Source organism: Bos mutus, chromosome 1, assembly GCF_027580195.1.
Source record: "Bos mutus isolate GX-2022 chromosome 1, NWIPB_WYAK_1.1, whole genome shotgun sequence".
Lineage (NCBI taxonomy): Eukaryota > Metazoa > Chordata > Mammalia > Artiodactyla > Bovidae > Bos > Bos mutus.
The window spans coordinates 57,919,518-57,947,066 of record NC_091617.1 but is presented as its reverse complement, the minus strand read 5'-3'; the positions used below and the strand labels follow the sequence as shown (position 1 = coordinate 57,947,066).

The 27,549-nt window shown below is 44.7% G+C and overlaps 1 protein-coding gene across 1 annotated transcript in view; it reads left to right on the top strand.

Moving 5' to 3' along the window:
* Window positions 1–1,030: 1,030 nt before the first annotated feature.
* The window catches only part of DRD3 (dopamine receptor D3), a 48,150-nt gene continuing 21,631 nt past the window's right edge, over window positions 1,031–27,549 (top strand). Inside the window, exons 1-3 of the mRNA XM_070374335.1 lie at window positions 1,031–1,300; window positions 12,663–12,775; window positions 26,529–26,671. Of these exons, the coding sequence (XP_070230436.1) occupies window positions 1,031–1,300; window positions 12,663–12,775; window positions 26,529–26,671 (526 nt within the window). The remainder of the gene's footprint in view (window positions 1,301–12,662; window positions 12,776–26,528; window positions 26,672–27,549) is intronic.

Here is a 27,549-nt window from a genome sequence, read left to right as displayed (position 1 = left end):
GAAATGAAGCTCAGCAAGCTGAAGTGACGTGCCCAAGTCCCCAGAGTTAGGAAGTGGTAGACTTGGGGTTGTAATCCTGCAGTGGCTACCCAGCTCACTCAGAGCCCAAGTGAGGTTCTTTCAAGGGCCCTGCATGACCTCTCAACCACACCCTTCCACTCTGCCCCTGCCTCACCTGGCTCCAGGCACACTGGTCTCCCTGCAGCCCCTTCCACCCACCAGCCGCTGCCTTCTGTACCTGCTGTTCCTCCTGCTTGGCTCTGTGCAGTCGGCTTCCTCAGGTCCTCCAAGTCATGACTCAGTGGTCACCATCTCCCTGAGGGCTTCCTGATCACTCAAGTCAAAAACTGCACTCCGACCACTTACTGGGTGTCTAGTGTGGGAAAGTCACAACGTCCATCTAGATGTTGGTATAGGAGATGGACACTGTGACTTCCCCACACTAGCAGAGAATTGCACACACACACAATCCTCACCCTGTCCTCACCTCTTTCCCTAATTTATTGTTCTTCAAAATACATATCATCATTGAACACACTGTTGTCATTTTTTTTAGTCTCTAAGTTGTGTCTGACTCTTTTGTGACCCCATGAACTGTAGCCTATCAGGCTCCTCTGTCTGTGGAATTCTGCAGGCAAGAATACTGGAGTGGGCTGCCAGTTCCTTCTCCAGGGGAACTCCCCCACTCAGAGACGGAACCTGCATCCCCTGCATTGGCAAGAGCCACCCCTGAGCCACCTGTGAAGACCTTCATCAAACATACCACATGTTTTATTTATCTTACTACTGTCTTCTCCTCTGGAATGGAGGCTTCACAAAGGCAGGAGGTTTTATCCCTTCTCTCGGTGCTGTATATCCAGGGCTTGGAATAGTGTCTGGCATATAGAAAGTGCTCAATAAAATATCTGTTGAAGAAATAAATTGAAAAATGTACCCAAGCAAGTCAAACTCCAAAGAGTCTAACTTGACTGACATTGTTTTCTATCTCCTCCCAGGAAACGCGTGGGGGTTACCCCACTCCCTCGGGGCGATGGCACCTCTCAACCAGCTGGGGGGCCACATCAACGCGACCTGTGCAGCAGAGAACTCCACAGGGGCCGGCCGGGCCCGCCCACACGCCTACTACGCCCTCTCCTACTGCGCACTCATCCTGGCCATCGTCTTCGGCAATGTTCTGGTGTGTGTGGCTGTGCTGAAGGAACGGGCCCTGCAGACCACCACCAACTACCTGGTGGTGAGCCTGGCCGTGGCGGACCTGCTGGTGGCCACCCTGGTGATGCCCTGGGTGGTGTACCTGGAGGTGAGTGGGTCACGCGTGCAAGCTGCCCATGTGACCATGCTTGTCTTTGTCGTCCCTGAGCATCTGGCGCCTGGGCTCTGAATGCTCCCAGCCGTGATCCAGGGTCTGGGAAGGAAGGAGAGTTCCTGTTACTCTCCCTTTCACGAGGGAACTGAAGGTCCTGAGAGCAGCATTTATTGCAGCATTACTTGCCCACGTCAGAAACAGGGAGCTGGGAATGATTCTTCCCCGGGCCTCCAGCATCCAGGTGACTGGACTTGAGAAACGGGATTCATCCTAAAAACCGCACCAGGTTTGCTCCCCGTGTCAGTCACGCTGCAAAGACGTGGAGGGCTGGGGGAGGCAGTCCAGCGGCCTCCTCATAAGTGTTCAATATACTAATACGTAGGGGTGAGGGTGTGCGGCGAGGGCAGAGGAATTCTTTTTTAACGAAATCTTTTTTACTGAATAAGAGGAAACAGGAAAGGGGGATGGGAAGGTAAGAGAAACAGAGCAGAGAAAATGAGAAAAAAAGAGAGAAAGAACAGTCTGCGAACGGATCAGACTTCTGATGGCTCAGTTGCCCTTAGACTCAGCACTTTCCCCCTGGGTACCAGTTCTCCACACTCTGCTTCCACAGGAAAAGACCAAATTTTTATTTTCGATGCCTCCATTAATAGTACAGAGCCCTCACCCGTTAGATAATGCAGCAGACCCTGGAGAATTCTTCCAGAGAGAAACATTTCTTAAATTTGAAAGTATTTTCATTGGAAAGTGCAAAACAGAGTCAGGAGGTGATCAAGACAAAACATCCATTTGCTAACAAGGAAATCGGGGTGCCCACACCTGTTCAAGAAACAGACATTCCTACCAGGAAAACATGCAATTACTAAGGAGTTTTTAAAAAATACTTAATACACTATTAATATTTCTCCTCTGCACTGCATATCATTCTAAAGAGGTACCCAATGAAGGCTCAAAATGATGCCATGATTAAGAGAAATTAAAATTCATCAAATTAATATCTCAGTTAATATTAATAGTGAAGATGACAGTTAATTAAGTATGACATATCACAGGAGAGCAAAAACCTCGAACACAGACTGCTTACCCGAGTAACCATATTAAAGAATGACTGGGAACTAAAATTAGACTTATGATCTCAACGGGGAGAGATAAAGGAACAAAATCAAGAAGACAGAAAAGGAAATTCAAGAATAAAAGCAACTAGGCTGACTGGGATAGATTTCAAGGCTAAGGGAATACTCAGAGTAAAAACTATGCATTTATTTTTCCATTAGGATGTTCCTGATGGTAAAGGATCTTGTGATTATCTCGACTTTTCCATCAACTCAATTGCTGTGCTTAGTCACTCAAGTCGTGTCCAACTCTTTGTGACCCCATGGTCTGTAAGCCACCAGGCTCCTTTGTCCATGGGGATTCTCCAGGCAAGAATACTGGAGTGGGTTGCCATGCCCTCCTAACCCAATTAGAAACATTCTTGAAATTATAAACCATGTCTTTGTCCTTTTTCCCCATAGTCCAGATACACTACTTGGCACATAATATGTGCTAAATAAATACTTGATGTATGAATGGTTAAATGAATCTGCTCTTCACAGTATGCGTTAGATAGACCATTTCTGCTTACACCATCTGCAGCTACATCTATTGTTACAATGAACTATTTACTTTCACTTCTTAATAATGATACTGAAAAGGAGTTAGAAGCGTATATTTCTATTCAAGAGAGAGGAAGACTTTAGTGGCCATAACCCAGTGTGGATGGATTAGTCAACACTTCAGAACATCCCCACACGCCACTCAAAAGTGTTTCTGTCTATCCCTATACACTATAAGGATTTCTTCAGTCTTTCAGAAGGACGAATGTCAGAAAAAATGCAGGAAGAGAACCTTCCCTCTGATAAGCATCTTAATTGCATCTGAAATAAAACCAGGCTTTTGGTGTCTGTGCACTTAGGCCTTCTTTAGCTGTCCATCTGTGATTGTTTCCAGGACTCTGGATGGATCATGGTTGGAGAATCTCTGTAGATACTGGTATAGGAGATGGACAGTGTGACTTTCCCACACTAGACACTCACTGTATCCCCTTCTGGCCCCAACCGCCAATATGGATGGTGCCCCCACTCTACTGCTGAGCGTAGAGGAGCACCTGAGTCTGCAGAAGGCCAGCATGAATTCTCTCCAAAGGCCTTAGTGGACTCCCTGCAGGTTATATCTCTGGCTTTCTCCACTGGAGAAGCTCTTGTTTCTCCTCATCAAAACCAATACACCCTCTGTCCAACAGATTATTTACAACAAGCAGGCATTCAGTGGTCAAGAGGATGGTCACGTAAGTCTGAAATCAAACCAAAAAGATTTGGAGGAGCAAAGACATCTCTCCACTGGGAAATAGGCTTTGTGGCCTCTTTTTGGTCCTACCCATTTTCTTCAAGGCTGTAGTAAATGCAACTCAATAACTCTGCATCACTTTTTCCAACAGTCAACTAAGGGCCTGCCTCAACAAAAGACAAAATATGGCATTAAGTAACTATCATTAACAGACAACCAATTAAGATAACAGAAGATTCTATTCCAGAGGATCAGGTCTCCCTACCCTACCCCAGTCTGTATATTTTCCTTAGTCTTAAATGTCAGCTTCTTGTGGACTTCAGAAGCAGACTGGGTGGTTAAAGAGAAATAAGAGCACTTTGAGCTCTTAAAGGAATCATGAATATATAAATCCATGTGTCTCAGGGAAGAACAAACTGTTACTCCCACTAACTTGTCTTAATGACAATACAGTTTGGGTAGCTGGTCTAGTAATTACAAGATCATACCAAAGAGGAAAGAGGAGTAAAGGATGCGGTGTTGACCATAGAGACTACTGTGGGCCTGAGGGTCCCCAGGGGGACAGGATGAATATGAGAAGACACCATGAGAGTGCAAAATTAACTGTCAAATTCCCAGCTTCCTGTACTTTGATTTGAATGCATCCATACTGTTTGAAGGGAATATTGGCTCACATTGGCCAGACCTCCTCCTTCAAAGGAAAACTGGCTCATCATGCCAGACACCAGTTTGTTTGAGTTACGAATGTTTTGGCTGTAAATATTGGAAAATTTGACTCACTGTGGCTTAAACAAATAGGAGTTACTTTTCTTAAATAATCCGAATTCTGGAGGAAGGGGTTGTGTGGGTATTGAGTCAGCTGCCTCAGGTGTCATCAAGGACCAGACTCTCCCATTCTTTCTGTTCACCATCCTTGGTAAACCGACTCACTTCCTCATGCTGCTCACAAGAGGGCTACTATTGCCCTCAGCATCATGGCCATATTCAAAAATAGGATGGGTGGGGACAGCAGGGAAAGAAAAAAAAAAATCCTTTCCTGGAGTAGCTTAAACATCTCTCTAAGGGACTTCATTTCAGTCTAATTGGCCAGAACCAGAATATAAGGCCAACTTTAGTTACAAGGAGGATAGAAAAGAAAAAGTGAAAATGTGGGTTTTATTAAAACAAGATGTGGGGGAGAGATAGGCAATAAAATGTCATATAACTTTGTGCTTCCGCTGGAATTCACTGGGATGAATGTTATTTTGATACAGTCATGCTATGAGAATGACTCAGAATTGGGAGTCAGAAGGCATGGAGATACATGAATAAAATGAAAATGACAGCTACGCTTTCCCTAACTCAAAGGGTTGATTTAGGCTCAACTGTCATCAACTGAAAAAGTGCTCTGATAACTAAAGTGCGATCTATAAGTATCTTAGTTAATACACTTCAATTTGTAAGTAAAAGGAACCTTAACTCCAGTTGACTTAAACAATGAACATTGTTTGTCTTTCGATGCACTGGCTCTCCTGTCCTGTGGTAGGGTGGACTGCAGGCACAGTTTGAACAGGGTGCCAGTTCCATCTCTCTACAATTCTTTCAGCTTTGTCTTCTTCCATATACTGGCCTTATCCTTTGGCAAAGGGTAAGCTATAGACCTCACATTGCACACCATGCCATTCACAGCAAGAGAGAATATCTATATCCCAGAATTTCTATTAGAAGTATCCAGATGTACTTGGATTGGATTGGTTTATGGCACACGATTTTCTCTGAATTAATCACTGAAGAGAATAACCAGTTTGGCACAGGTTATGTGTACCTTCCATAGAACACATCAACTGCTCAGGAATCACAGGGATTCCCAGTAGACTCCAAGGGCAATTGGAAAGAAGAAGGAACACTGTCAGCAAGAATGCACCACAGTGGCTTTCATGGGTACCATTTTCATTGTGAAGGCACACAAGAAGGCTGGGCTGGGACAATATATTAAAAGGGACTAGAGGCAGGAGGAGAAGGGGACGACAGAGGATGAGACGGCTGAATGGCATCAGCAACTCGATGCACATGAGTTTGAGTGAACTTCGGGAGTTGGTAATGGACCGGGAGGCCTGGCATGCTGCGGTTCATGGGGTCGCAAAGAGTCGGACATGACCAAGCAACTGAACTGAACTGAACTGAGAGGGGGCCAGTCACTACCCTTCTTCAGATTTCTCTGTCCTCAGGCCTGGCAGAGAAGTTGAGGACAAAAATCACTCAGGTGACCTCAGAGTACATTATATTCCAGAGGGATCTGGCCATCTCTTTAATTCAGTTTGCAGCATTTTTATGAAAACTCTTTTCTGGGCTATACCAAATAGTTCTATCTCAGATTCCCTCTCAGGTTTTTAATTTCCTGCTTTAGAAGCCGCAGTCTGTTTAGAGCTCCTTCTCCAAGCACAAACATCCCATCTTGTTCCACTCGGTTAAGCACCTTTTGTGATGTTTAATGCACTTGTATCAGGGCAGAAAGGCAGCGTAAGCAGCCAGGGGAACATTGAGAATGCTAACCAAAGAGTATTTGGGTCCCAGTGTGGACTGAAGGAAAGATTCAAGGATTAGGTAATATAAACAAGCAAAAAAGTGCCGAGTGGGTTCAGGCAGGAGCGCTCATCACAGAGAGCACAGTCCAGGCCAGAAGATGGTGACAGAAAAGAACAGCGCTATTCTGGGGAGAGAGGTGCCGTTGGACCTTGTAATGATCCTGATTATTAAAAATAAAGACTTTTTAAAGGAAAATTTCACCATTGTCCAAAACCTCCAAATGACAGCTATTTAAGCTCTGGAAACAAAAACACCAGGAGTCTCTTCACCAAACTGGATTTTGATGGAAGTCATAGACTACAAAGCTGGAGGGACTTGGAGAGTGTTTCTACTGTCATTTCTTTTTTTCTTTTAATATATATTTATTTATTTGGCTGTGCTAGGTCTTAGCTGTGGCATGTAGGATCTAGTTCCACCACCAGGGATCAAACTCAGGCCCCCTGCATTGGGAATGAGGAGTCTTAGCCACTGGATCACCAGGGAAGTCCCTCTGCTGTCATTTCTAAAGTGTCATCCAACCTCAAGAAATCTCTGGCAATATCCTAGTGACCAGGATTCTCTGTGGGAATGGGCCTCAGGGTTGAGCTAAACCTTCATGACAGGGAGCTGCTTGTTCAAAATACAGACTGATGGGTCTACCCTAAATGTACCAAACTGGACTGCGGCAAACAAAAATCGAATGAAGAGGCTAATCAGAGAAGTAATTCCATATCTACCCCTTGGATATCTCCCCAAAACTAAAATTCCACCCTTAGAGCAGAAATTCTTAATCTGGGGAGTCCATCAACTTGGATATAAACAAAATTACTTCTTTATTTTCACTAAACCAAAATTAAGCATTTCCTTCAATTATGAATGTCAGCATCAACCCACAGCAGAAGAAATCCTTTGTGTCACCAGTAGAAGTTACAGATATTTATATTTTCAAATCACATGACAGTTTTTACAGACACCAAAATAGCATTTACACTCATCAGTACTCTGAAACTATAGGAATTTGAGGCCTGTACCTAGGTCTTGTCATTTAATGCATTATTAAAGAATCACATATATTTTTAAAAAATTTGTAACTACAGTTTGATATAATTGATATCCTTTGTGATTCATTGTATTTTATTTTATGCATTTAAAACACTCTTCTGAGAAAGAACTATAAGGTCAAAGGCACCCAAGGGATAAAGGATGCTTCAGGAGCCCTAGGACAACCATTTCTTTTTCTTTTAATATTTTTTGTTTTATTAAATACTGTTGATTTACAATGTTGTGGTAATTTTTGCCATATAGCAAATTGACTTCATTATACACACAAATATATTCATATATTATACATATATTCTTTAGGGACATATATACACATATATTCTTTAGGGATGACCATTTCGGAAGATAAAGTCATGCCCCGCCCTCCCACAACATCCTGTGGACCAGTATTTCCCAAACCTCCAGACAGCATGAATCACTGGAGGTATTTATTATCCTGAATGCAGCCTAAAAATCATTTTAACAAGAGCCTCAGGTGATTTGGAAAATGCTGCCTTATCAGTGAATTTGGGAAATGCTGCCGTAGGCTGTGCCTGTTGAAAATCAATAGCCAACTTCTGTACCTGAAGACACTCTCCTGCTCCCCCTCCTTCTGTATTGCCAAAGGGAGTCAGTTATATTCATTAGCAAGTGAGAGTAACACCACCTGGCTGCTGTTTAATTCTGAAGTGAGTTATTCATTAAAATTTAGGGGAAAGGTAGAATCACATCTCTTAAAAAGCCTTAAATCAATCAGATTTCTTTTTTCTGCTTTTCTCCTGCTTTAATTTCAAAAATCACTTTACCTTCCATTTTCTCCCAACACTGTACTCATCTCACTGTCAGCACTTATCATAGATATTTTCTTAGTGTGCCTCTCCCGGGCCTTCAGTTCACCCCTTCCCAATCACACATGACTTCCCGCTTCCCCACCACCCCCTGCCATCCCCCACCTCCACACGCACTATATTCTGGCCTCACAATACAGTTTAATTCATCTCACAAGTTTAATTCATTTCAGTACACCCACCCCAGCAAAGCGTCAGCCCCATAATGGGCCCTCAATAAACACCGGACACGTGGGTGGATGGATGGACCAAGGCCAAGTCTTCCCCCTCCTGTGATATGCGAATGGAGTTACATTGTACATGTCTCAGAAGCAGCGTGGCAAGGTGCTGACCTCTGAGCGGCAAAACAGAGTCATGGTTAACATTAAGGTTTGAAATTCCAGCTACTTTTACTAGCTATGTGTCCTTAGGCAAATTATTCAACCCCTCTCAGACTCCTATTTCTTTATCTATAAATTGGAAAGAATATTTACCTCATTGGGTTGCTGTGAGAGTTACTTAGCATGTTTTTGGCTGCTACTGATTGTTCACTATTATTTACTTGGTGTGGAGGACTCATTTTAAGAAAATAAAGGTATTTTCATTATACATACCACCAATTACAGACACATCTTGACGAGCAAGCGCCAGAGAAGGCCAGGTGATGGCACCTTAGCGGGAATTACTTAAATAGCTAATCAGGTTGTTTTCTTCTTGACACTGAGCTGAGATCAAGGGGAGAGTGAGTATTTTGCTGGCAGAGTTGGAGACGGGAGGAGAGGAGAGCCAGAATGGGGTAGCCCAGTGGAGGCCTGGAAGCCAGAGGACAGCTTGAGCGCTTTGGCCCTGAGGAGCTCAAGAAACCAGGGACCTGCCCGGTATATACTTCACTAGCTCCAAAGTCTGCGGGCCCCCACTGTTTTGCACTGTTTTTCTGCAACCCTGGGATGCAAGCAATCAGAAGGTCTCCCATTCCCTGGAAGCGGGGTGATGTGGTCTGTGCCACAAAATTCCCTGATGAGCACATGGTTTTCTCTTCCTCCTTGTGTCCACCCACTTCCATCCCTTTCCACAGCTGCCCCCTCCTCACCCGACACCCCCATACAGCGACGCGTAACCATCTACATTCCAGTGCCCAGTCTGTCTCTAGAGCCATGCCTTCCTGGGCCAAGGCGCTGCACCTCGTCAAACATTAGCCTCTTTCTCAGCAATGAAGATAACAACAGTCCTCTCTCGCAGGACAATAACCAGCCACAGAGGCCATGATGTAATTGTTAGTATTAACACAGATTATGTCAGAGACCCTTCATCCTGTCAGAGTGTATTTGCAGGCTGGGATTCCTCTAGGAGAGGGATGCAGCAGCAAACAAGAAAAACTCCTTGCTCCTATCAGATTGATTAAGTAGCAGTCATTTAATCTCCTATCAAATAAGTGTATAATTTGTCCTCAAAAAGCTTTGAGAGCACATACAGTTAAAAAAAAAACAACAACTCAGGGATAAAATTCCAAAGTTACAGAAATTTCTGCAATGGGTCATGTGGATTGGTGACCCACATAGACTGAGTTCTCAATAAATGTTAGCTTTTATTAAAAATATTAGGATCTCATGATGATCTCTTTTATTTAGAATGCCTTGCTTCTTCAGTACTCTACAAGGATGGGGCCTGAAGAACTCTTTTTAAACAACACATAATATACCCTCCTCTAATGAACCAATAGGAGTTTTGCAGGTACTTGTGTTATGGATAAATGAATGAATAAACAGGACATCCAGCAAGCCTGGGGTTTGCTACTCTTCTAATGATCCTCTCTCACTTACACAGTCCCCCAACACACATAAACAGGCACTCACAATTTCACCCCCCAAAAAAATGGTTTCCCCCAATTTAAGTTACATAAAGAGATTAGCATACAAAGAGATGTTAAAAGAGATTTAGCATACAAATTTCCCTGGTGGCTCAGACAGTAAAGAATCTGCCTGCAATGCAGATTCTGCCTTCAGGTTTGATCCTGGAATTGGGAAGATCCCCTGGAAGAGGGAATGGCAACCCACTCCGGAATTCTTGCCTGGAGAATGCCATGGACAGATGAGCCTGGCGGGCTACAAACCACACAGTCACAGAGAGTCAGACACAACCGAGTGACTAACACACTGCCACATACAAATTTCACCTTTTGCAAGAAGCTTTTATAGCATAGAACTGTCCTATGGACTGAGCAAAACCCTCTTCTATTCTCCTGGCTGCCTTAAAAGGATGTCCCTTTAAAAAATGTTTCATTTTCAGAATTCGTATATATTCATTATTAGGCTTTTATTTACATAGCACCAAATGACTGGACTAAAAGAGAGAAAGTAAATCCACAACTAAATGAACAAAAATGATGACTTCATCACTAGTTTGAACTTTTCATTGTTGCTCTTAAAATACTTTTGGTCAGAGTTTCTCATACTAGAGCCTAGAGATGACCAAATATAAGGAAAAGATCAAATGCTGAAAAGGAAATAATTCTATGGGGAAAAGTTATTAGTGGAGGGGAAACAGAGAGAGCCTTTCAGGAACGTACATTAATGCCATAAAACAAGGATACCCAGTGAAGTGGTCTGGTGATATAAGAAGCCTCCTGGATGAGAAAAATTAGAGGAACAACAGCATTTTCGTGCACTATTGTTGGCCATTTTTTCCTTAGAAGCTACTTCAGAGGCTACTGAATCTATGTTTCACCCACCTTTCTCTTAAATAGCCATTTGACCTGCCAGCAGAGCTATCATGAACACCCAGCTAAGCCTAGGGGGCCAGCCTCACAGTTTTCCCTTGAGACCCATGGTGCCCAAGAATGGCAGCCCCAGGGGCTGGAAGCTGGCAAGAGCACAAAAGCCTCTGGGCCCCAAGAGGCATTTGTGCATGAAAGTGATAGTCTCCCTGACATATCTCTCTGGCTCAATTAGCTTATGTAAAAAAAAAAAAAAATTTTTTTAATAAAGTAGAAAGGTGCTAGAATATAACTTAAATCATCTAAATTCCTGACTTATTTATATACGTTACTCGGAAGAGTTATGGAGCTCGGAACACATGTGTACATGCGTGAGGTCAGAACCATCTTCTCTGATTCTGTGAGCAGTAAAGAGGATCTGGGCCCCTTTCCAATGCCCTGGACGCACCTTTCCCCTCCACGTCTTGGTGAGCAGGACCATGGTGATGAAGGCAGGAGCACTGGCACAGACTGATTTTACATAGTCTCTTACAGATGCTGTTAAATCTTCCAAGCTTTAAAACCAGAAGCCAGATAGACTTTTATTGTGGAGGGAAGGTTTATGAAAAATGTGTTCTCGGTTTATTTCCTGAACAGGGTGAGCTCTCCACTGGGTGGAGGGCTTCGAAGAGGTAGTCTTGGCACAGCGCACACATCTGGCAGTCACCCAAGCTCTTTTACCATGAGCTGTGCGTCTATGGGCACATCACTTAACCACAATGAGCTCAACCTCAATTGTTTCCGACTCTTTGTGACCCCATGAATCACAGCACGCCAGGCCTCCCTGTCCATCACCAACTCCCGGAGTTTACTCAGACTCATGTCCATCGACTCATCGATGCCATCCAACCATCTCAACATCTGTTGTCTCCTTCTCCTCCTGCCTTCAATCTTTCCCAGAATCAGGGTCTTTTCCAATGAGTCAGTTCTTCACATCAGGTGGCCAAAGTATTGGAGTTTCAGCTTCAGCCTCAGTCCTCCCAATGTATATTCAGGACTGATTTCCTTTAGGATGGACTGGTTGGATCTCCTTGCAGTCCAAGGGACTCTCAAGAGTCTTCTCCAACACCACAGTTCAAAAGTATCAATTCTTTGGCACTCAGCTTTCTTCATAGTCCAACTCTCACATCCATACATGACACTGGAAAAACCATAGCCTTGACTAGATGGACCTTTGTTGGCAAAGTAATGTCTCTGCTTTTTAATATGCTATTCAATTGGTCATAGCTTTTCTTCCAAGGAGCAAGAGTCTTTTCATTTCATGGCTGCAGTCACCATCTACAGTGATTTTGGAGCCCTAAAAAATAAAGTCTAACACTGTTTCCACTGTTTCCCCATCTATTTCCCATGAAGTGATGGGACTAGTTGCCATGATCTTCATTTTTTCAATGTTGAGTTTTAAGCCAACTTTTTCACTCTCCTCTTTCACTTTCATCAAGAGACTGTAGTTGAAACAGATCAGTGATTCACAAACCTTGGTGTGATGGGTGGGGAGTGTTCATTTTAAAAAGATGATTCATGGGCCCTAGATCCAGACACTGTGACTCAGTTGGTCCAGGAAAGGGTTCAGAAATCTACGTCTTTAATGAGCACCCCACTGAGGACTGCACTTTGAGAAATGCTGGAATATTTGATTCAGAAGATCCATTTCAGTACTGACATTCCGCCAATTTGACCTTTCTCAGGCAAGCAATCTTAGGCACCCTGACATTCACTCAAGGTCTGCCTACCCTTGGTGATGAGGTGGTACCCACAGAGATGACATGTCTCCGTCTGTTCAGGACAGCCCAGGGAAGGCAGTAGAGTCGATTGGGTTGCTGTCCCTTTGTTGGGAGGAAACACTAACATCCTTGTCTCTGATGCCCAGGTGACAGGTGGGGTCTGGAATTTCAGCCGAGTTTGCTGCGATGTTTTCGTCACCCTGGATGTCATGATGTGCACAGCCAGCATCCTGAACCTCTGTGCCATCAGCATCGACAGGTAAGGCTGGGCTTTCCTTCCAGGCTTAGGAGAGAGGTGACTAGGTCAGGTGGTGAGGGACCCCACCTAGGGAAGCTGCCCTTGCTGTGTTGAAGGCACAGGCTCGGCATCTAGGGCACGGGGGTCATTGTGAGTGCAGCTTAACATGGGACATTTTCTTTTCTCTCTTTTTCTTTTAAACGATGGTTTGTAGGTGAGATGAAACTCCTGTGATAGAAGAGAAATAACTATTCTGGAAGTTTTCCTTTACCGCAGATCCCCAAGGAGGATTCTGGTTTTACTTTTCCACCATCCTTGAGGCTTTCATGAATCTTAACTTTGTAGGGAGAAAGCAGAGAGATAGGGAGGTGAGATTAGGAGAAAATGTTCCTGCTGCTATTTTGTTTGTTTTTGGTAAAGGGAGGGAGACAACAGGGCCAGGGACAAAAGACAGAGAGGAGAGAGAAAAGTTTGGGAGTATCTGTGAGGACAGAGAGAGGAGTGGATGAAGGAGAAAGGTAACTGCAGAAACTGTGGCCATGACCTGTTTGTTAAATATGTATTTCCCTCATAGAATTTAAGAAAAACAAGAATGATGTGTTTTAGAATTGTCTTTTGGTCGCTGGAGTGGACTTCTGTGATTTTGACCCGAGCCTGTGTGTATTCCATCAGAATGGCATCACTTTCTAGCCCTAAGCGTGTCCTGCCCCAGCTCTGGGGTGCTCTGCGCCTCTCTTCCCTTCTTTTCATGTTTCCTCTCCTCTGTCCCTTCCTCCATCCTGAGTCAGATTTGTCATGGCTCCCATGGACATCTCCAGAGCTGCGGAGCACCCTGGGAAAAGGTCGCTTTCCAGCCTGTGGCCTCTGTGGCCGGTCAAGCGCCTCCATCTCCCCTTTTCCTACTTCCTGTCTACCTCTTTTCTTCCTACACTCTTTCTCCCAGAATTTTATCCATCCACTCCATAACTTCAACACTTGACCCCAAGTAAAATCTGCCTTCTACTGAGAATTTACCACATTGTGCTAAGGCATGTCAAAACCTTAACCCATTTTGTTTTCACAACAACCCTTCAGCCAGTCAGTTCAGCTGCTCAGTTGTGTCCGACTCTTTGCAACCCCATAGACTGCAGCATGCCAGGCTTCCCTGTCCATCACCAACTCCCGGAGTTAACTCAAACTCATGTCCATCGAGGTGGTGATACAATAACCCTTAGGTAATATTATTAGCTTCATTTCCAGCTTCTTGGAATAATGAAGAAGTTTTCCCAAGTCACACAGCTAGTATGAAGCAGTGCCAGGATTTGAATTCATGTCTATCTGATTCCCAAGTTAATAATCACAGGCTTTGTGCTAAGCCTCCTCAAATCTCCAACCTCACCTCTAATCTGATATCCAGACCACATTGCTACCTGGATATACCACTGGCTCCTATGAGGCGAAATGTTAAAAACCAAACCATCAAAGCACCAAACCATCTTGACTTGATGATCTCTCATTGGCAACATCATTCTTCTGGAATCTTGGATTTTGTTCAGCTCCTTTCTCTTCCTCATCTCCTTGTTTACATACACCAATGTAGCTAAACAATCAGTGCTTATAGACTCTGTCTCTGAAATGTTTTCTAAATATGCCCCATCTTTCCTTTCTTACCTCACCTGCTTCTTTTAGGCTCCCATGACCTCCCACAGCTTCCTAATTGGCCCTTCAACCATGCTCAGAATTATTCGCCAAGAATTGGAGCCCAAATGTCCACTGCCCTACTCAAAACCCTTCAGTCACCTTGGCCTGAGGAATAAAAATGGAAGTTACCTTCACAGTCTAAGATTCAAAGGTTTCCACAACATGGCCTCACTCTACCTTTGCAATCTCATCTCTTTCTGGGTTGCCCTCTGGCCCTCTTATGCTCCAAGGCTGATCACACCAGTCCCCTTTTCTGCGAAGCCCTTCCAAGTTGTCTACAGCTTAATTCAGTCATCCCTGACCTCCCATGGTGCTTCCTCTGTAAACATGTTGTGGCCTCGCCAGGCTCCTTTTGCAGGAATCCTGATGCAGGCCCTCCTCACGGCCCAGGTGTGACATTCGCATGACCCACAGTTCTGCTGTAAACTTCCCTGCATGTGTGTAACCAGTGAAAACCCAACCCTCTGAGGATACTGCAAACCAACCAGCCAACTCAATGGTCTTGACTTTTATCATTTGATTGGTATCACTTGACTTTTATTACTTGACTAGCTATGCTGAGAAGGAAAATCAAAGAATGTGTCTATAATGCTAAAACTAATACCATTAAAGAATGTGTTAAAAATAAAGGGGAACAGTTGTATAACTCTGTAAACATACCAAAAAAACCCAAATTAATTTTATACTTAGATGAATCGGGTGGTATGTGAATTATATCTTGATAAAAGCTGTTAAAAAGTAAAAGGATTGTTAGGGATTTTATAATATTTTTAGCTCTCTGAGAACAGAATTCCTCCCATAGCATCTATGCCTTTCGTGTGATTGCTGGACATTTAGTACATGTTTGCAGAAATGTATGATTTACAGAAATAATGGACTGTGTTTGGTTTGCTACATCACTACCTCCACCACCCAACAATTATACCATCCTAGCTCCTCATCACCCATGAATGTCAGTGCTGTACTTATTTCAGAGCCTTGAACAAGGAATATTAAACTGGATCCAGGGATCCCTGCCTGAGGATAGCCAATGCGTACACCACAAATATGCACCTTCAGAGAGGACATGAGAATGGAATCAGATCAGCCTTGGAGGAGTGAGGGAAGAGCTGCATAAAGAGAGCTTCTAGGACAGGCTCTGGGCCTCTAGCCTTCTAGTTCCAACCCTACCCTACCCCTCCCAGCCTTCTAGTTCCAACCCTACCCTCTCCTATCTTTGAGGGTGTGCCTATACACTCCTGGAATGTGAAGTCAAGTGGGCCTTAGGAAGCATCGCTATGAACAAAGTTAGGGAGGTGATGGAATTCCAGTTGAGCTAGTTCAAATCCTAAAAGATGATGTTGTGAAAGTGTTGCACTCAATATGCTGGCAAATTTGGAAAACTCAGCAGTGACTGACTGGAAAAAGTCAGTTTTCATTCCAATCCCAAAGAAAGGCAATGCCAAAGAATGCTCAAACTACTGCACAATTGCATTCATCTCACATGCTAGCAAAGTAATGTTCAAAATTCTCCAAACCAGGCTTCAACAGTACATGAACTGTGAACTTCCAGATGTTCAAGCTGGATTTAGAAAAGGCAGAGGAACCAGAGATCAAATTGCCAACATCCATTGGATCATTGAAAAAGCAAGAGAGTTCTAGAAAAACATCTACTTCTGTTTTATTGACTACACCAAAGCCTTTGACTGTGTGGATCACAACAAACTATGGAAAATTCTGAAAGAGATGGGAATACCAGACCACCTGACCTACCTCCTGAGAAATCTGTATGCAGATCAAGAAGCAACAGATAGAACTGACATGGAACAACAGACTGGTTCCAAATAGGAAAAGGAGTACATCAAGGCTGTATCTTGTCACCATGCTTATTTAACTTCTATGCAGAGTACACCATGAGAAGTGCTAGATTGGATGAAGCACAAGCTGGAATCAAGATTGCCAGGAGAAGTATCAATAACTTCAGATATGCAGATGACACTACTCTTATGGCAGAAAGTGAAGAAGAACTAAAGAGCCTCTTGATGAAAGATAAAGAGGAGAGTGAAAAAGTTAGCTTAAAACTCAACCTTCAGAAAACTAAGATCATGACATCCAGTCCCATCACTTCATGGCAAATAGATGGGGAAACAATGGAAACAGTGCAAGACTTTATTTTCTTGGGCTCCAAAATCACTGCAGATGGTGACTGCAGCCATGAAATCAAAAGACTCTTGCTCCTTGGAAGAAAAGCTATGACCAAAGTGAACAGCATATTTAAAAGCAGAGACATTCCTTTGCTAACAAAAGTCCATCTAGTCAAGGCTATGGTTTTTCCAGTAGTCATGTATGAATGTGAAATTTGGACTATAAAAAAAGCTGAGCACCAAAGAATTGATACTTTTGAACTGTGATGTTGGAGAAGACTCTTGAAAGTCCCTTGGATTGCAAGGAGATCCAACCAGTCCATCCTAAAGGAAATCAGTCCTGAATATTCACTGGAAAGACTGAGGCTGAAGCTGAAACCCCAATACTTTGGCCACCTGATATGGAGAACTGACTCATTTGAAAAGACCCTGATGCTGGGAAAGATTGAAGCGGGGAGCAGAAGGGGACAACAGAGGATAAGATGGTTGGATGGCATCACTGACTCGATGGACATGAGTTTGAGTAAGCTCTGGGAGTTGGTGATGGACAGGGAAGCCTGGCGTGCTGCAGTCCATGGAGTCACAAAGAGTCAGACACAACTGAGCGACTGAACTGAACTGAACTACACACTCCACCACACACTCCTTCACACATGGGGCTGGCAGGTGAGGCAGTGCTGGTTGTGGCTGGAGTGTGGGAACTGAATTCAGCCAGGGCTTCACGCCCAAGCCTGGAGTAGACCAAGAGAGGGTACTTTTTTACAACTCACCAGCCAGGAGAGGGTATCTTTTTGTAACTTGCACAAAAGCACCATTTTGCTGGCAGCAGCCATGCTTAACGCACACTTCTACTTGCACCACTTAAGACACAACCAACAAGAGCAAACTTTGAATTGGCTTCTGTCTCATACAGGAAGAATTCCCAGAATGCACAGCACTCACCTACCTACAACCTGAGGGACAAGTTCCCATCTTAGACCCCAATGGACAAGGATGCTCCCCTCTTGGCTTGTAGGTCTAAAGGAACCAACCCTCACCAACCTTAAAATGTAGCTTCCTCCCTCTTCTAGGACTGAAAATAGGCCTTGGAAAAGCTGTCTCTATTATCCTTCACAGCAGTTTGCAGTACACAGCATTAAATTCTGTTCATGGGATGCCAAATAGCCGGTCAATTCATTAAAAATGCAATCATTCATGCAGACCTTTGGTCTTCACACAATGCTAGTCACCCATCTGACAAACTTGACCAAATGGATTCAGCATTTTTTGGTCATGAAGCCCTGATCTGTAATAACAGGGTAGTAGGAGATAGAGAAGAAAAGGAAATGATAAAAGGGTTTTTGAAAGCAAGTAATACCATTGTCATTAGATTCTCAGGCATCGCTCTGGATGCTGGCATTAATGCTGCCTTTTCTTTTCTAAAAAGCAGAGTGGGTGAACACCACCCCCAGAGCCCCCCTCCCTTGGCTCCTTGCCTCCCAGTGGGCCAACCCCTCCCGCTGCACCCTGGGTCAGAGCTAACTCGGGGAGAGGGCTGAGAAAGTGTCAAAGGAGGAGGACAAGATCCGAGCGAGCGGTGAGAATGCGGGTCCTCCGCAAGGATCCCGGGAATAATGCAACCAAATTCATTCACCAGGGAGTTCTTTAAGTGGCTCTCAAATGGCACCCATCACACAGGCAAGCCTCCGCGTCTTTGCAGCAAGCACAATAGGTACCGGATGAGTCACAGGCACCTTGGATTTTTTAGTTTGCATCTAAATAAGCACTTTATGTTTGCAACGGGCTTTCCAGTCATTTGCAAAAAGCTTTCTCCTTCAACAATTCCACGAGGGGAGTCCACAGAACTAAAGATTTATTGAGCCCCCTGTCTGACCAAATAAAAGGTGGTGAAAAGCAGCGCTCACAGAGCTCGGGGGCTCATTAAACCCAGGCGGGGAGTCAGACTCCGGCCCTCCCTCCCGGCCCAGCCTCCTGCCGTCCCCGCTGCAGCGTTCTCAGGACGCACCCTCCTCGGTTCCCACACACACACCTCCCACCGGTCAATAGGGCTCCAGGCCGAGGTCGAATTCTGTGAGGACCTGAGACCTTCAGTAAAGTGGCAACCCCATGAACCACAGTCACAGAATTGAAAGTCAGAGGGGCAGTAAGAGCTTAAATTGTTGGTGCAGGAATGAGCTAAACTCAACGCTCACCAGGGTCCCACAGCCTCTTAGTTCTGAGCCTAGAACCTGAACTTTCTGACTCACACATCACCCCTCTGTCTGTGCCAACGAGTGGCCCCTTCATTGTTGGAGGCGAGGACCGGGATCGGAGGGCAGGGGCCTCTGGCCAGGCTGGCACCCAGCTTTCTAGGTGCCATTTCTTGGGAGTAAATCAGGCACATCTCCTTTGTCTTCAGTGACCTGGCTACCGCTCTGCTGATCCTAACATGAGTGGATCTAAAACCAATAGCAATAGAAATACTGCATTGGCCAAAAAGTGCGTTCAGATTTTTCCATACCATCTTAAGGAAAAAATCACACGAACTTTTTGGCCAACCCAATAGCTACCGTTTCTTTAGCATGTACTATAGGCCAGGCACCAAGAGCTTGTCATTATGCTGACCCTCACAACACTCCAGCAAGGCAGGTGTATTACCTGCATTCTGCAAGTAAAGAGTCAAGACTAGACTGTGCAGGTAAGCTTGCCCAGATCTCACAGCTGGTAGGTAAAGGAGGAAAGACCCAGGCAGCCTCTTTCTCCTCCAGCTCACTGCCTTTCTCAGAGGCTTAGCCACACTCTGGGCCCCCCAGCTCTGAGTCATGCTGCCTGGCTGGAAATCCTGGCTCTACCACTTCATAGGCTTCCCTGACGTGCAGGAGACCAGGGTTTGATCCCTTAGTTGGGAAGATCCTCTGGAGTAGGGCATGGCAACCCAACCCAATTCTTGCCAGGAGAATCCAATGGACAGAGGAGCCTGGAGGGCTATGGTCACAAAGAGTCCAACATGACTAAGCAACTAACACTTTTACTTTTTTTACCAGTTCATAGCAATGTGACCTTGAATAAGTCAGTTAACCTCTCTGAGCCTCAGTGCCCTTCCATTTAGTGGGGATCATAGCAGAAGGGTTGTTATGAAGAACAAATGAGTTAATATTTGTAGAGCACTTCAAATCGCTGTTTGACTCGGAGAAAGTGCTGTATACTTGTTTGTTTGAGAAATAAATAAACTTAATGTTCCTTGATAATCAGGAATAAGGTGCAGACACCCACCTCCCAGAAAACTGATTGATATGAACAGTTACAGATCCCCTGGGCTAGCACAATAATAATGACAACAATAATAATACTGTTTTTCAAATGCTTAATAGGTACTGGGCATTGTGCTAAAAAACTTCACAGAGATCATCTCATTCAATACCCAAAACAGCCTTATCGGGCGGAAACATTATCCCCACTGTGCACATGAGGAAATTGGGTCTCAACGAAGTCGTATCTCTGGTCCGTGGCCCCACAGTTCAGCCGCAGGCCAAGTGGGATTCAGTCGCTAATCAGCCTGTTTTCCAATGCCCATTGACTTACCACTGAGCACGCCGCCAGTGTTCCCGCCACGCCAGCAAGGACCCAGAAAGCTCAAGAGGTCAAAGGGAGGGGGCCTGGCCAGGCGCGCTGCAATCGAGACAGCGCACACTGCGCACTGGAACTTGGCTGAGGACCTGGAAGCGCCGGGGGAGGGCAACGGGCCCACGCCCAGCCCTGCCTTGGCCTAAGGTCGGTCATCTGCCATCGATTCGGGGGCAGACCAGAGGCTAAGCAGTCTGCTTGAATAGGAATTCGGGGTCCCTGCAGGGCTGCAGGAACCAGGGGGGTCTCCCGAGCTTTCCCTCCCCACCTCCCCAAGGTGCCTGGAGAGCCCCCAGGTGAGCCGTGAACTTCTCACCCCGCCGCGCTGGCGGAGCTCTTGCTGCATTCCGGCGCCCTCCGGTGGCCAATTCCGGAACAGCCTCTGGGTCTCAGCCCATTGTGGCAAGCTTCCTGGAGGAAAAGCCCTGGAAGCAAATTGGGGTGAGGGGTGGGGCGCCGCGGGGCGGAGGGGTGTCACTTATTCTAAAAGTTTAATCATGTTTTAAAATTAAGAAAAAATATTAATGTAACAGTGGCAAGACGTAGTCTCATCTCTCACTTCTAACCCAAGTTCACAGGAGTTTTTGACACAGAAATGTTCCCCAATGCAGACTTTCTCCAGCTTGTCTAATCAAAAGATACACTTGCTTGTTAAAAATATGCACTTCTGGAGTGAAACAAATATCCAAGGGTGTGGCCTTGAAATATGCATTTTAACAGGACCCGCAGGAAATTAATAGAATCAAGCTACTTGGGGAAACTCAGTTCCAGGCAGCTGGTTGCTCTCAAAGTACAATGCACCCTTCAATACCATGTTTCCTGAAGAAGCCCTTGTCCCCACAAGGCCTCGTGCGTGCGTGCTCAGTCACTAAGACGTGTCCAACTTTTTGAAACCCCGTGGACTGAGGCTGCTAACTAGGCTCCACTGTCCATGGGATTTCCAGGCAAGTATACTGGAAGTATACTTCTCCAGGGGATCTTTCTGACACAGGGATTGAACCCGCATCTCCTGCTTGGCAGGCAGATTCTTTACCACTGCACCACCTGTGAGTCCCCACAAGGCCTCAGAGACTTGCAATGCCCTGAAGAAGCAGCGAGGCAGCCAGAAGAGACCTGGCCTCTGCCACCACTAGCTTTGGGAAGTTGTTTTCATCATGTAATCATTCAGTCATAGTGCTCCCTACGCTTACTGACTCATTGAATATATTGGGACCTCCAAGAAGTTGCTGAACATTAAAGCCTATTTAGGAAAATGAGCAACTATCAGTGGTGGGCTTGGAGTCAGCTCATAATGGCCAGTGAGAGCTGATGGCAAAACTTTAGGAGCTTTTTGAGGCAGTTACTAAACCATTGGTGTAACTTGAAATGGACAATGGTGGGAGTACTTGTACCACATAAATTGACAAATGGTATAAATTAAGGCTCTTTTTCACCTGCAGAGCCAGTTATTAAGCATTTAGCAGCATATCACTGAATGAATGGGATGGTCAGTTCTTCTACATCAAAGGTAATTATGTAAATAAAGGCCTGGGTCCAGCTGCAGGTCTGAAGGGCAGGAAGTACATCTTACCTTTCCTTCCTGACCCTCAGCAGGTGTTCAGCCAGGACAGCTACAGGACTCAAGGCTCAGGCTCTCCTCTGAGGTGCCTCAAGGGATCACTGCTAAGGGCCAGGCCCCGGTAGATGTATTTGACTTGAAGCCCCAGCAGAGTCTGAAGTCCTGAGCAGAGTGAGAGCCCGGAGGAGTGCCAGGCACTATTTGCCCACCCCTTCATCTCCAAGTTAGGGACTCAAGGTTAGTGTATGTGCATCAGGAGAAGGAAACTGAGCCATCATGGGCCGTCCTTGGAGTTAGTGGTGGGATCTAAATTTGACCTCACTGAATAAGGGCTCTGTTTCTCTTTCTTGAGAAAGAATCACCTCTGTCACATGCCAGGGTGCCGAGGCCGAGTTCTATCGAGTCTGCATCCATCTTCGCCCTTGGAGCTGACTTGCAAGGCTCTTTGGGGACACAAATGTTAACACATGAACTCTAAGGCCAGATACACAAGAGGCAGATGAGTCAGGCAGCTGGAGCACTGAGGAGCACTGCACCCGCCCCCCCAGCTCAGGGTCTGTCCTTCCTCAGCCCCAAGCCTTGAGGTGCACAAGGGGGTTCCTGCTCTGCATCTGGCCTCCAGGTTCCCTGGATACTGAGAGGACAATGAAAATTTGAGCATATGTGCTATTTACAATAGCCTAGATAAGTGTCCATCAACAGATGAATGGATAAAGACGCTGTGGTACATACACATAGTGGAATGCTACCCAGTCATAAAAATGAATGAAACAATGCTATTTACAGCAACATAGATGGACCTAGAGATTATCATACTAAGTCAGACAGAGAAAGACAAATATCATATGATATCGCTTGTATGTGGAATCTAAAAAATGATACAAATGGACTTATTTACAAAACAGAAACAGACTCACAGACATAGAACACAAACAAGATTGCCAGAGGGGAAAGGTGGGCGGGAAAGATAAATTAGGAATTTGGGAGCAGCAAATACACACTGCTACTGCTGCTGCTGCTAAGTCGCTTCAGTCGTGTCCGACTCTGTGCGACCCCATAGACGGCAGCCCACCAGGCTCCCCCTCCCTGGGATTCTCCAGGCAAGAACACTGGAGTGGGTTGCCATTTCCTTCTCCATTGCGTGAAAGTGAAAAGTGAAAGTGAAGTCGCTCAGTCATGTCTGACTGACTCTTCGTGACCCCATGGACTGCAGCCCACCAGGCCCCTCCGTCCATGGGATTTTCTAGGCAAGAGTACTGGAGTGGGGTGCCATTGCCTTCTCCAAATACACACTACTATATATAAAATAGATAAACCACAAGGACCTACTATGTAGCACAGGAACCTGTGCTCAACGTTTTATAATAACCTAATGGGAAAAGAATCTGAAAAAGTGTGTGTGTGTGTGCACGCGCGTGCATGTTAAGTCGCTTCAGTGGTGTCCAACAACTCTTTGCAACCCTATGGACTGTAGCCAGCCAGGCTCCTCTGTCCATGGAATTCTCCAGGCAAGTATACTGGAGTGGGTTGCCATGCCCTCCTCCAGAAGATCTTCCCAAGCCAGGGATCAAATATGCATCTCTTAAGTCTCCTTCATTGGCAGGTGGGTTCTTTACCACTAGCGCCTCCTGGGAAGCCCATACACACACACACACACACACACACACACACACAGTCACACACACAAATATATATATATATATATTTGTAAAAATCACTTTACTATACACCTGAAATTAACACATCATTGTAAATCAACCATACTTCAATAGTAAATAAATGTTCAGCATTTGTAGACTCAGCTATATATATTAGATCCCTTGAGCTGGGATAGAATTAGAATTGTCCTCTTTTGGGGAAGGACACCCACAGGATCCATGAGGCAATCAGCCTACAGTTTCTTACTACTTGCCTTGTGCAAGGACCTATATGGAATATGATGAGCTGAGCCATTAAGTAGCTTAAATCATACGGAGTCTCTCTCTCCAGCCATGAGGTAAGTTCACTACTGAGGCAAGACACTGCCTGCAGAAGAGCAGTGTGACTGGCAGAAGAGTACTATGCATTTAGAGTTAGAGGTCTTCATAAAATGGAAGGACTGGGACGGTTACTGCGAGCTGATCTGAGATTAAAGGAGAGAAAATATGAGCTACCTGGGGAAGGAAAAGGGATAATGGATTGAACAGACTATTGAAGATTACCCATCAGTAATACGGGTTACATGGCTAACGTGGCTGGAGTTATAAGTAAGTGTCAGGGACCAATGGGAAGTCAAATTGGCAAGACAAGTTGGGGTCATGCTGGGGAAGGCTTAGTATTGACACTGTATTTGTTTTCTGTTGCCATGTAACAAATTATCACAAATGTAGTGACTTTAACTATATCCATTTTTTATCTCACAGGTCAAAAGTCTGCACAGTGTAGGTAGGTTCTCTGCTCAGGGTCTCACGAGGCTGAAAATGGGTATAGGCTGACTTGTGTTTTCATCTTTCAAATGTATTCAGGTAGTCAGTAGAACTCAGTTGCTTGCAGTTATAAGATGGAGGTTCCCACTTTCTTAGTGGTTGTCAGCCAGGGGCTGTTCTCAGCTCCTGAAGGCCTCATGCTGTTCCCCGCCAAATGATCTTTTCCCAAACATGGCAAGTTGCCTCTTCAAGGCCAGGAGGATAATTTCTCATGCTTTGACTCTCTCTTATTCAGGAAGTCCTGAGTTCCTTTTAAGGGCTCACCTGATTAGGCCCAGCCACCCAGAATCATCTCCCTTTTGGTTGACGCAATCTGTTGATTTGTAGTCTAATCACAGGAGTTCTGCTCGTTCTACAGTGCATGAACCTTGGGTGCCATCTTGGAATTCTGCCTATCTTAGACAGTTGTCAGCTGAGGGACCATGGGGTGGGGAAGACATAACGAAATCTATTTTGGAACCTGGCACAGGAAACCAGCCAGGAGGCTGTGGCCATCACAGAGAGAAGGTGGCAGAAGTGCATGGATAAATAGGGAAGTTACTACGGTGCATAAATTTACAGGACCTGCTGTCCTTCTGCCTAAAATGCTCTTCTCCTACCTTCCCTCAAGGCTGGCTCCCTCTCACCCCACTCATTTCCTCCCATCTTGTGTCAGCTTGCCCCTTCTTTACATCCTCCTCTACCCTTAAACCGGAGAAGGCAATGGCACCCCACTTCAGTACTCTTGCCTGGAAAATTCCATGGATGGAGGAGCCTGGTGGGCTGCAGTCCATGGGGTTGCAAAGAGTCGGACACGACTGAGCAACTTCACTTTCACTTTTCACTTTCATGCATTGGAGAAGGAAATGGCAACCCACTCCAGTGTTCTTGCCTGGAGAATCCCAGGGACGGGGGAGCCTGGTGGACTGCCGTCTATGGGGTCACACAGAGTTGGACACAACTGAAATGACTTAGCAGCAGCAGCTACCCTTAAACATGTCACCCAGCTTAATTCTTTCATAATAGTTTTCATTTTATATTAACATTTTTTTCATCCATCCACTTCACTTACCTCCAAGCTCAATAAGGAAAGAGACCATTGTCCCATTTGCAATTCTTGGTATTTCCAGAATAAGGCCTGGATAATAGTAAAGAACCCAATAAATGCTGGATGAATGAAATGTTAAATGAATGGGTGAGCAAATGATATGGAAAGGCCAAAGAAATGTCAAAAAGCCTGAATGTTGGGTGTGGATGTCTTGAAGAAAGGCAGGAAGTGGAGCCAGATTAAGAGATGTAGGAAAATAGAAAGATCTACTTCAGATAGCTTGAGTTTGGGACAACCATGGAACAATGGTGTAGGTAAGTCCAATAAGCAGCTGGAAATGTACGCGTGGATATACCACAGAAAAGACAATATCCAACAAGAATAAAAAATAGCTTTGACCATGTAAAAGTGTGTGCTGTAGACTGAATGTTTACATCCCCCACCCCCAAATTCATATATTAAAATCCTAACCTCCACTGTGATGGTACTAGGAAGTGGAACCTTTGAGTAGGAATCCACCCTCATTAATGGGATTTTCCCTTATAAAAGAGACTCCAGAGAGCTTGCTTCACCCCTCCCACAATGAGAGAACACAGCAAGAAGATGGCTGTCCACCAACCAAGTAGTGGGTTTAATACCAGATACCAAATCTACCAGCACATTAATCCTGGACTTCCCAATCTCCTGGACTGTGAAAAATAAATATTTATTGTTTAAGTCACCCAATGGTATTTTGGATAGAGCAGCCCAAAAAGACTAAGGCAGCATGAAAAGTTGATTTTAAAATAAGCCTTCATTAGATATTACTCATCTCTATTTACAAAATCTCTGCTACTTGGAATAGTTGTCACTGCAAGGGTTAGAATTAATGTTAGGATACAAGCGGGGATAAACATCCTCTTTGGGCATAGTTCCATCATTATCTGAAAGCTGTGGAAGAAAATAAAGGCCCACAAACCAGCACCTAGAGTCTTCAGGTTTAAGAGTGTCAGGGTATGTGAATACAAGGCTGGGCCAGCAGCCACTCCTGATACCCTCTTGGATATACCAGAAGCTCGCTGACAACCCAGGGTCACTATGCTATGCTTTTCACTCTTTCTCCCCGTCTCTGCTCACCTCCCTCAATGAGTTCTTCATCTGTCTTATCTCAATCTTTCTGCTGTGTTCACTCAAAGACCCTTTTCTCCCTTAAGTTTCTCCAACCAAAGTATTTTTCTCCTTCCGCATGTATCAACCTGATTATTCATCTAGTAACCTTTTGCAACCTGTCTTTTGACACTTCTCATCCTACCTATTCTCTATCCCCTTCCTTTCACAGGTACACTGCTGTGGTCATGCCTGTTCACTACCAGCAAGGCACGGGACAGAGCTCCTGTCGACGCGTGGCCCTCATGATCACAGCTGTCTGGCTGCTGTCCTTTGCTGTGTCCTGCCCCCTCCTCTTTGGCTTCAACACCACAGGTAACAATGACAGTGTCACTTGCAACACCCAAGTGATTCATAGCACATCTGAATGGCTGTGAGTGCTGTTCATCCCTGAAATGTCTGACCTCAAAGGCAGTGTACTTTGTAATCAAATGAGGATCCTATAGCTTGCAAAGCAGTGGCCTCTATTGATTATAAATAAAACAGAAAGCAAAATCTCTTCACTTAATGGTGCAGGAGCCACACGCTGCCCCAATTAATGAAGTCTGGCTTACTCCTATTTTGAAAGAAATACCATTGTATTCATTTGAAGAAATATGCCAGTTAAAAAAACTATGCTATATGAATAATTCAGGTGAGATTTGTTAATGAAAAGATGATAATTTGTAATGAATTTACAACGCAAAGTAGCATATCATAAAAGCCCTTGAGCAGGGTATACATTTCTAGCTTTTTACTCAATAAGAATCATTTCTAGCATACGTTGGGAACTAGGATACATTTGTGAATTATTGGAGGATGTATTTTATATTTTTAATACACAGAAATTTTTGGCCATGGTGCTCAGCACATGGTACATCTTCTATCAGATGGATGGATGGTTGGCAGGATGGATGGATGGATGGACAAATGGATAAAAAATGTGTTTATCTGACATGTCCAGGACTTTAAATACAATACTGATCCAAATCTATACCTCACGTGCTTCAGTACCTTCCATGTCTATTCTATGACCATCTTTCAGCCTCAGGAATTTCATGTCTTGAAAGAAAATTGTTAGCACATATAGTAAGGTTATAGGCACTGACAGTAAAGACTGAGTATTCACTAAGAGGTAACTACTTAACTCCTGTTCTAGTGTTCATCTGGATTTCTTACTTCGTCCATTTGAATTGGTTCATTCAATTCCGACT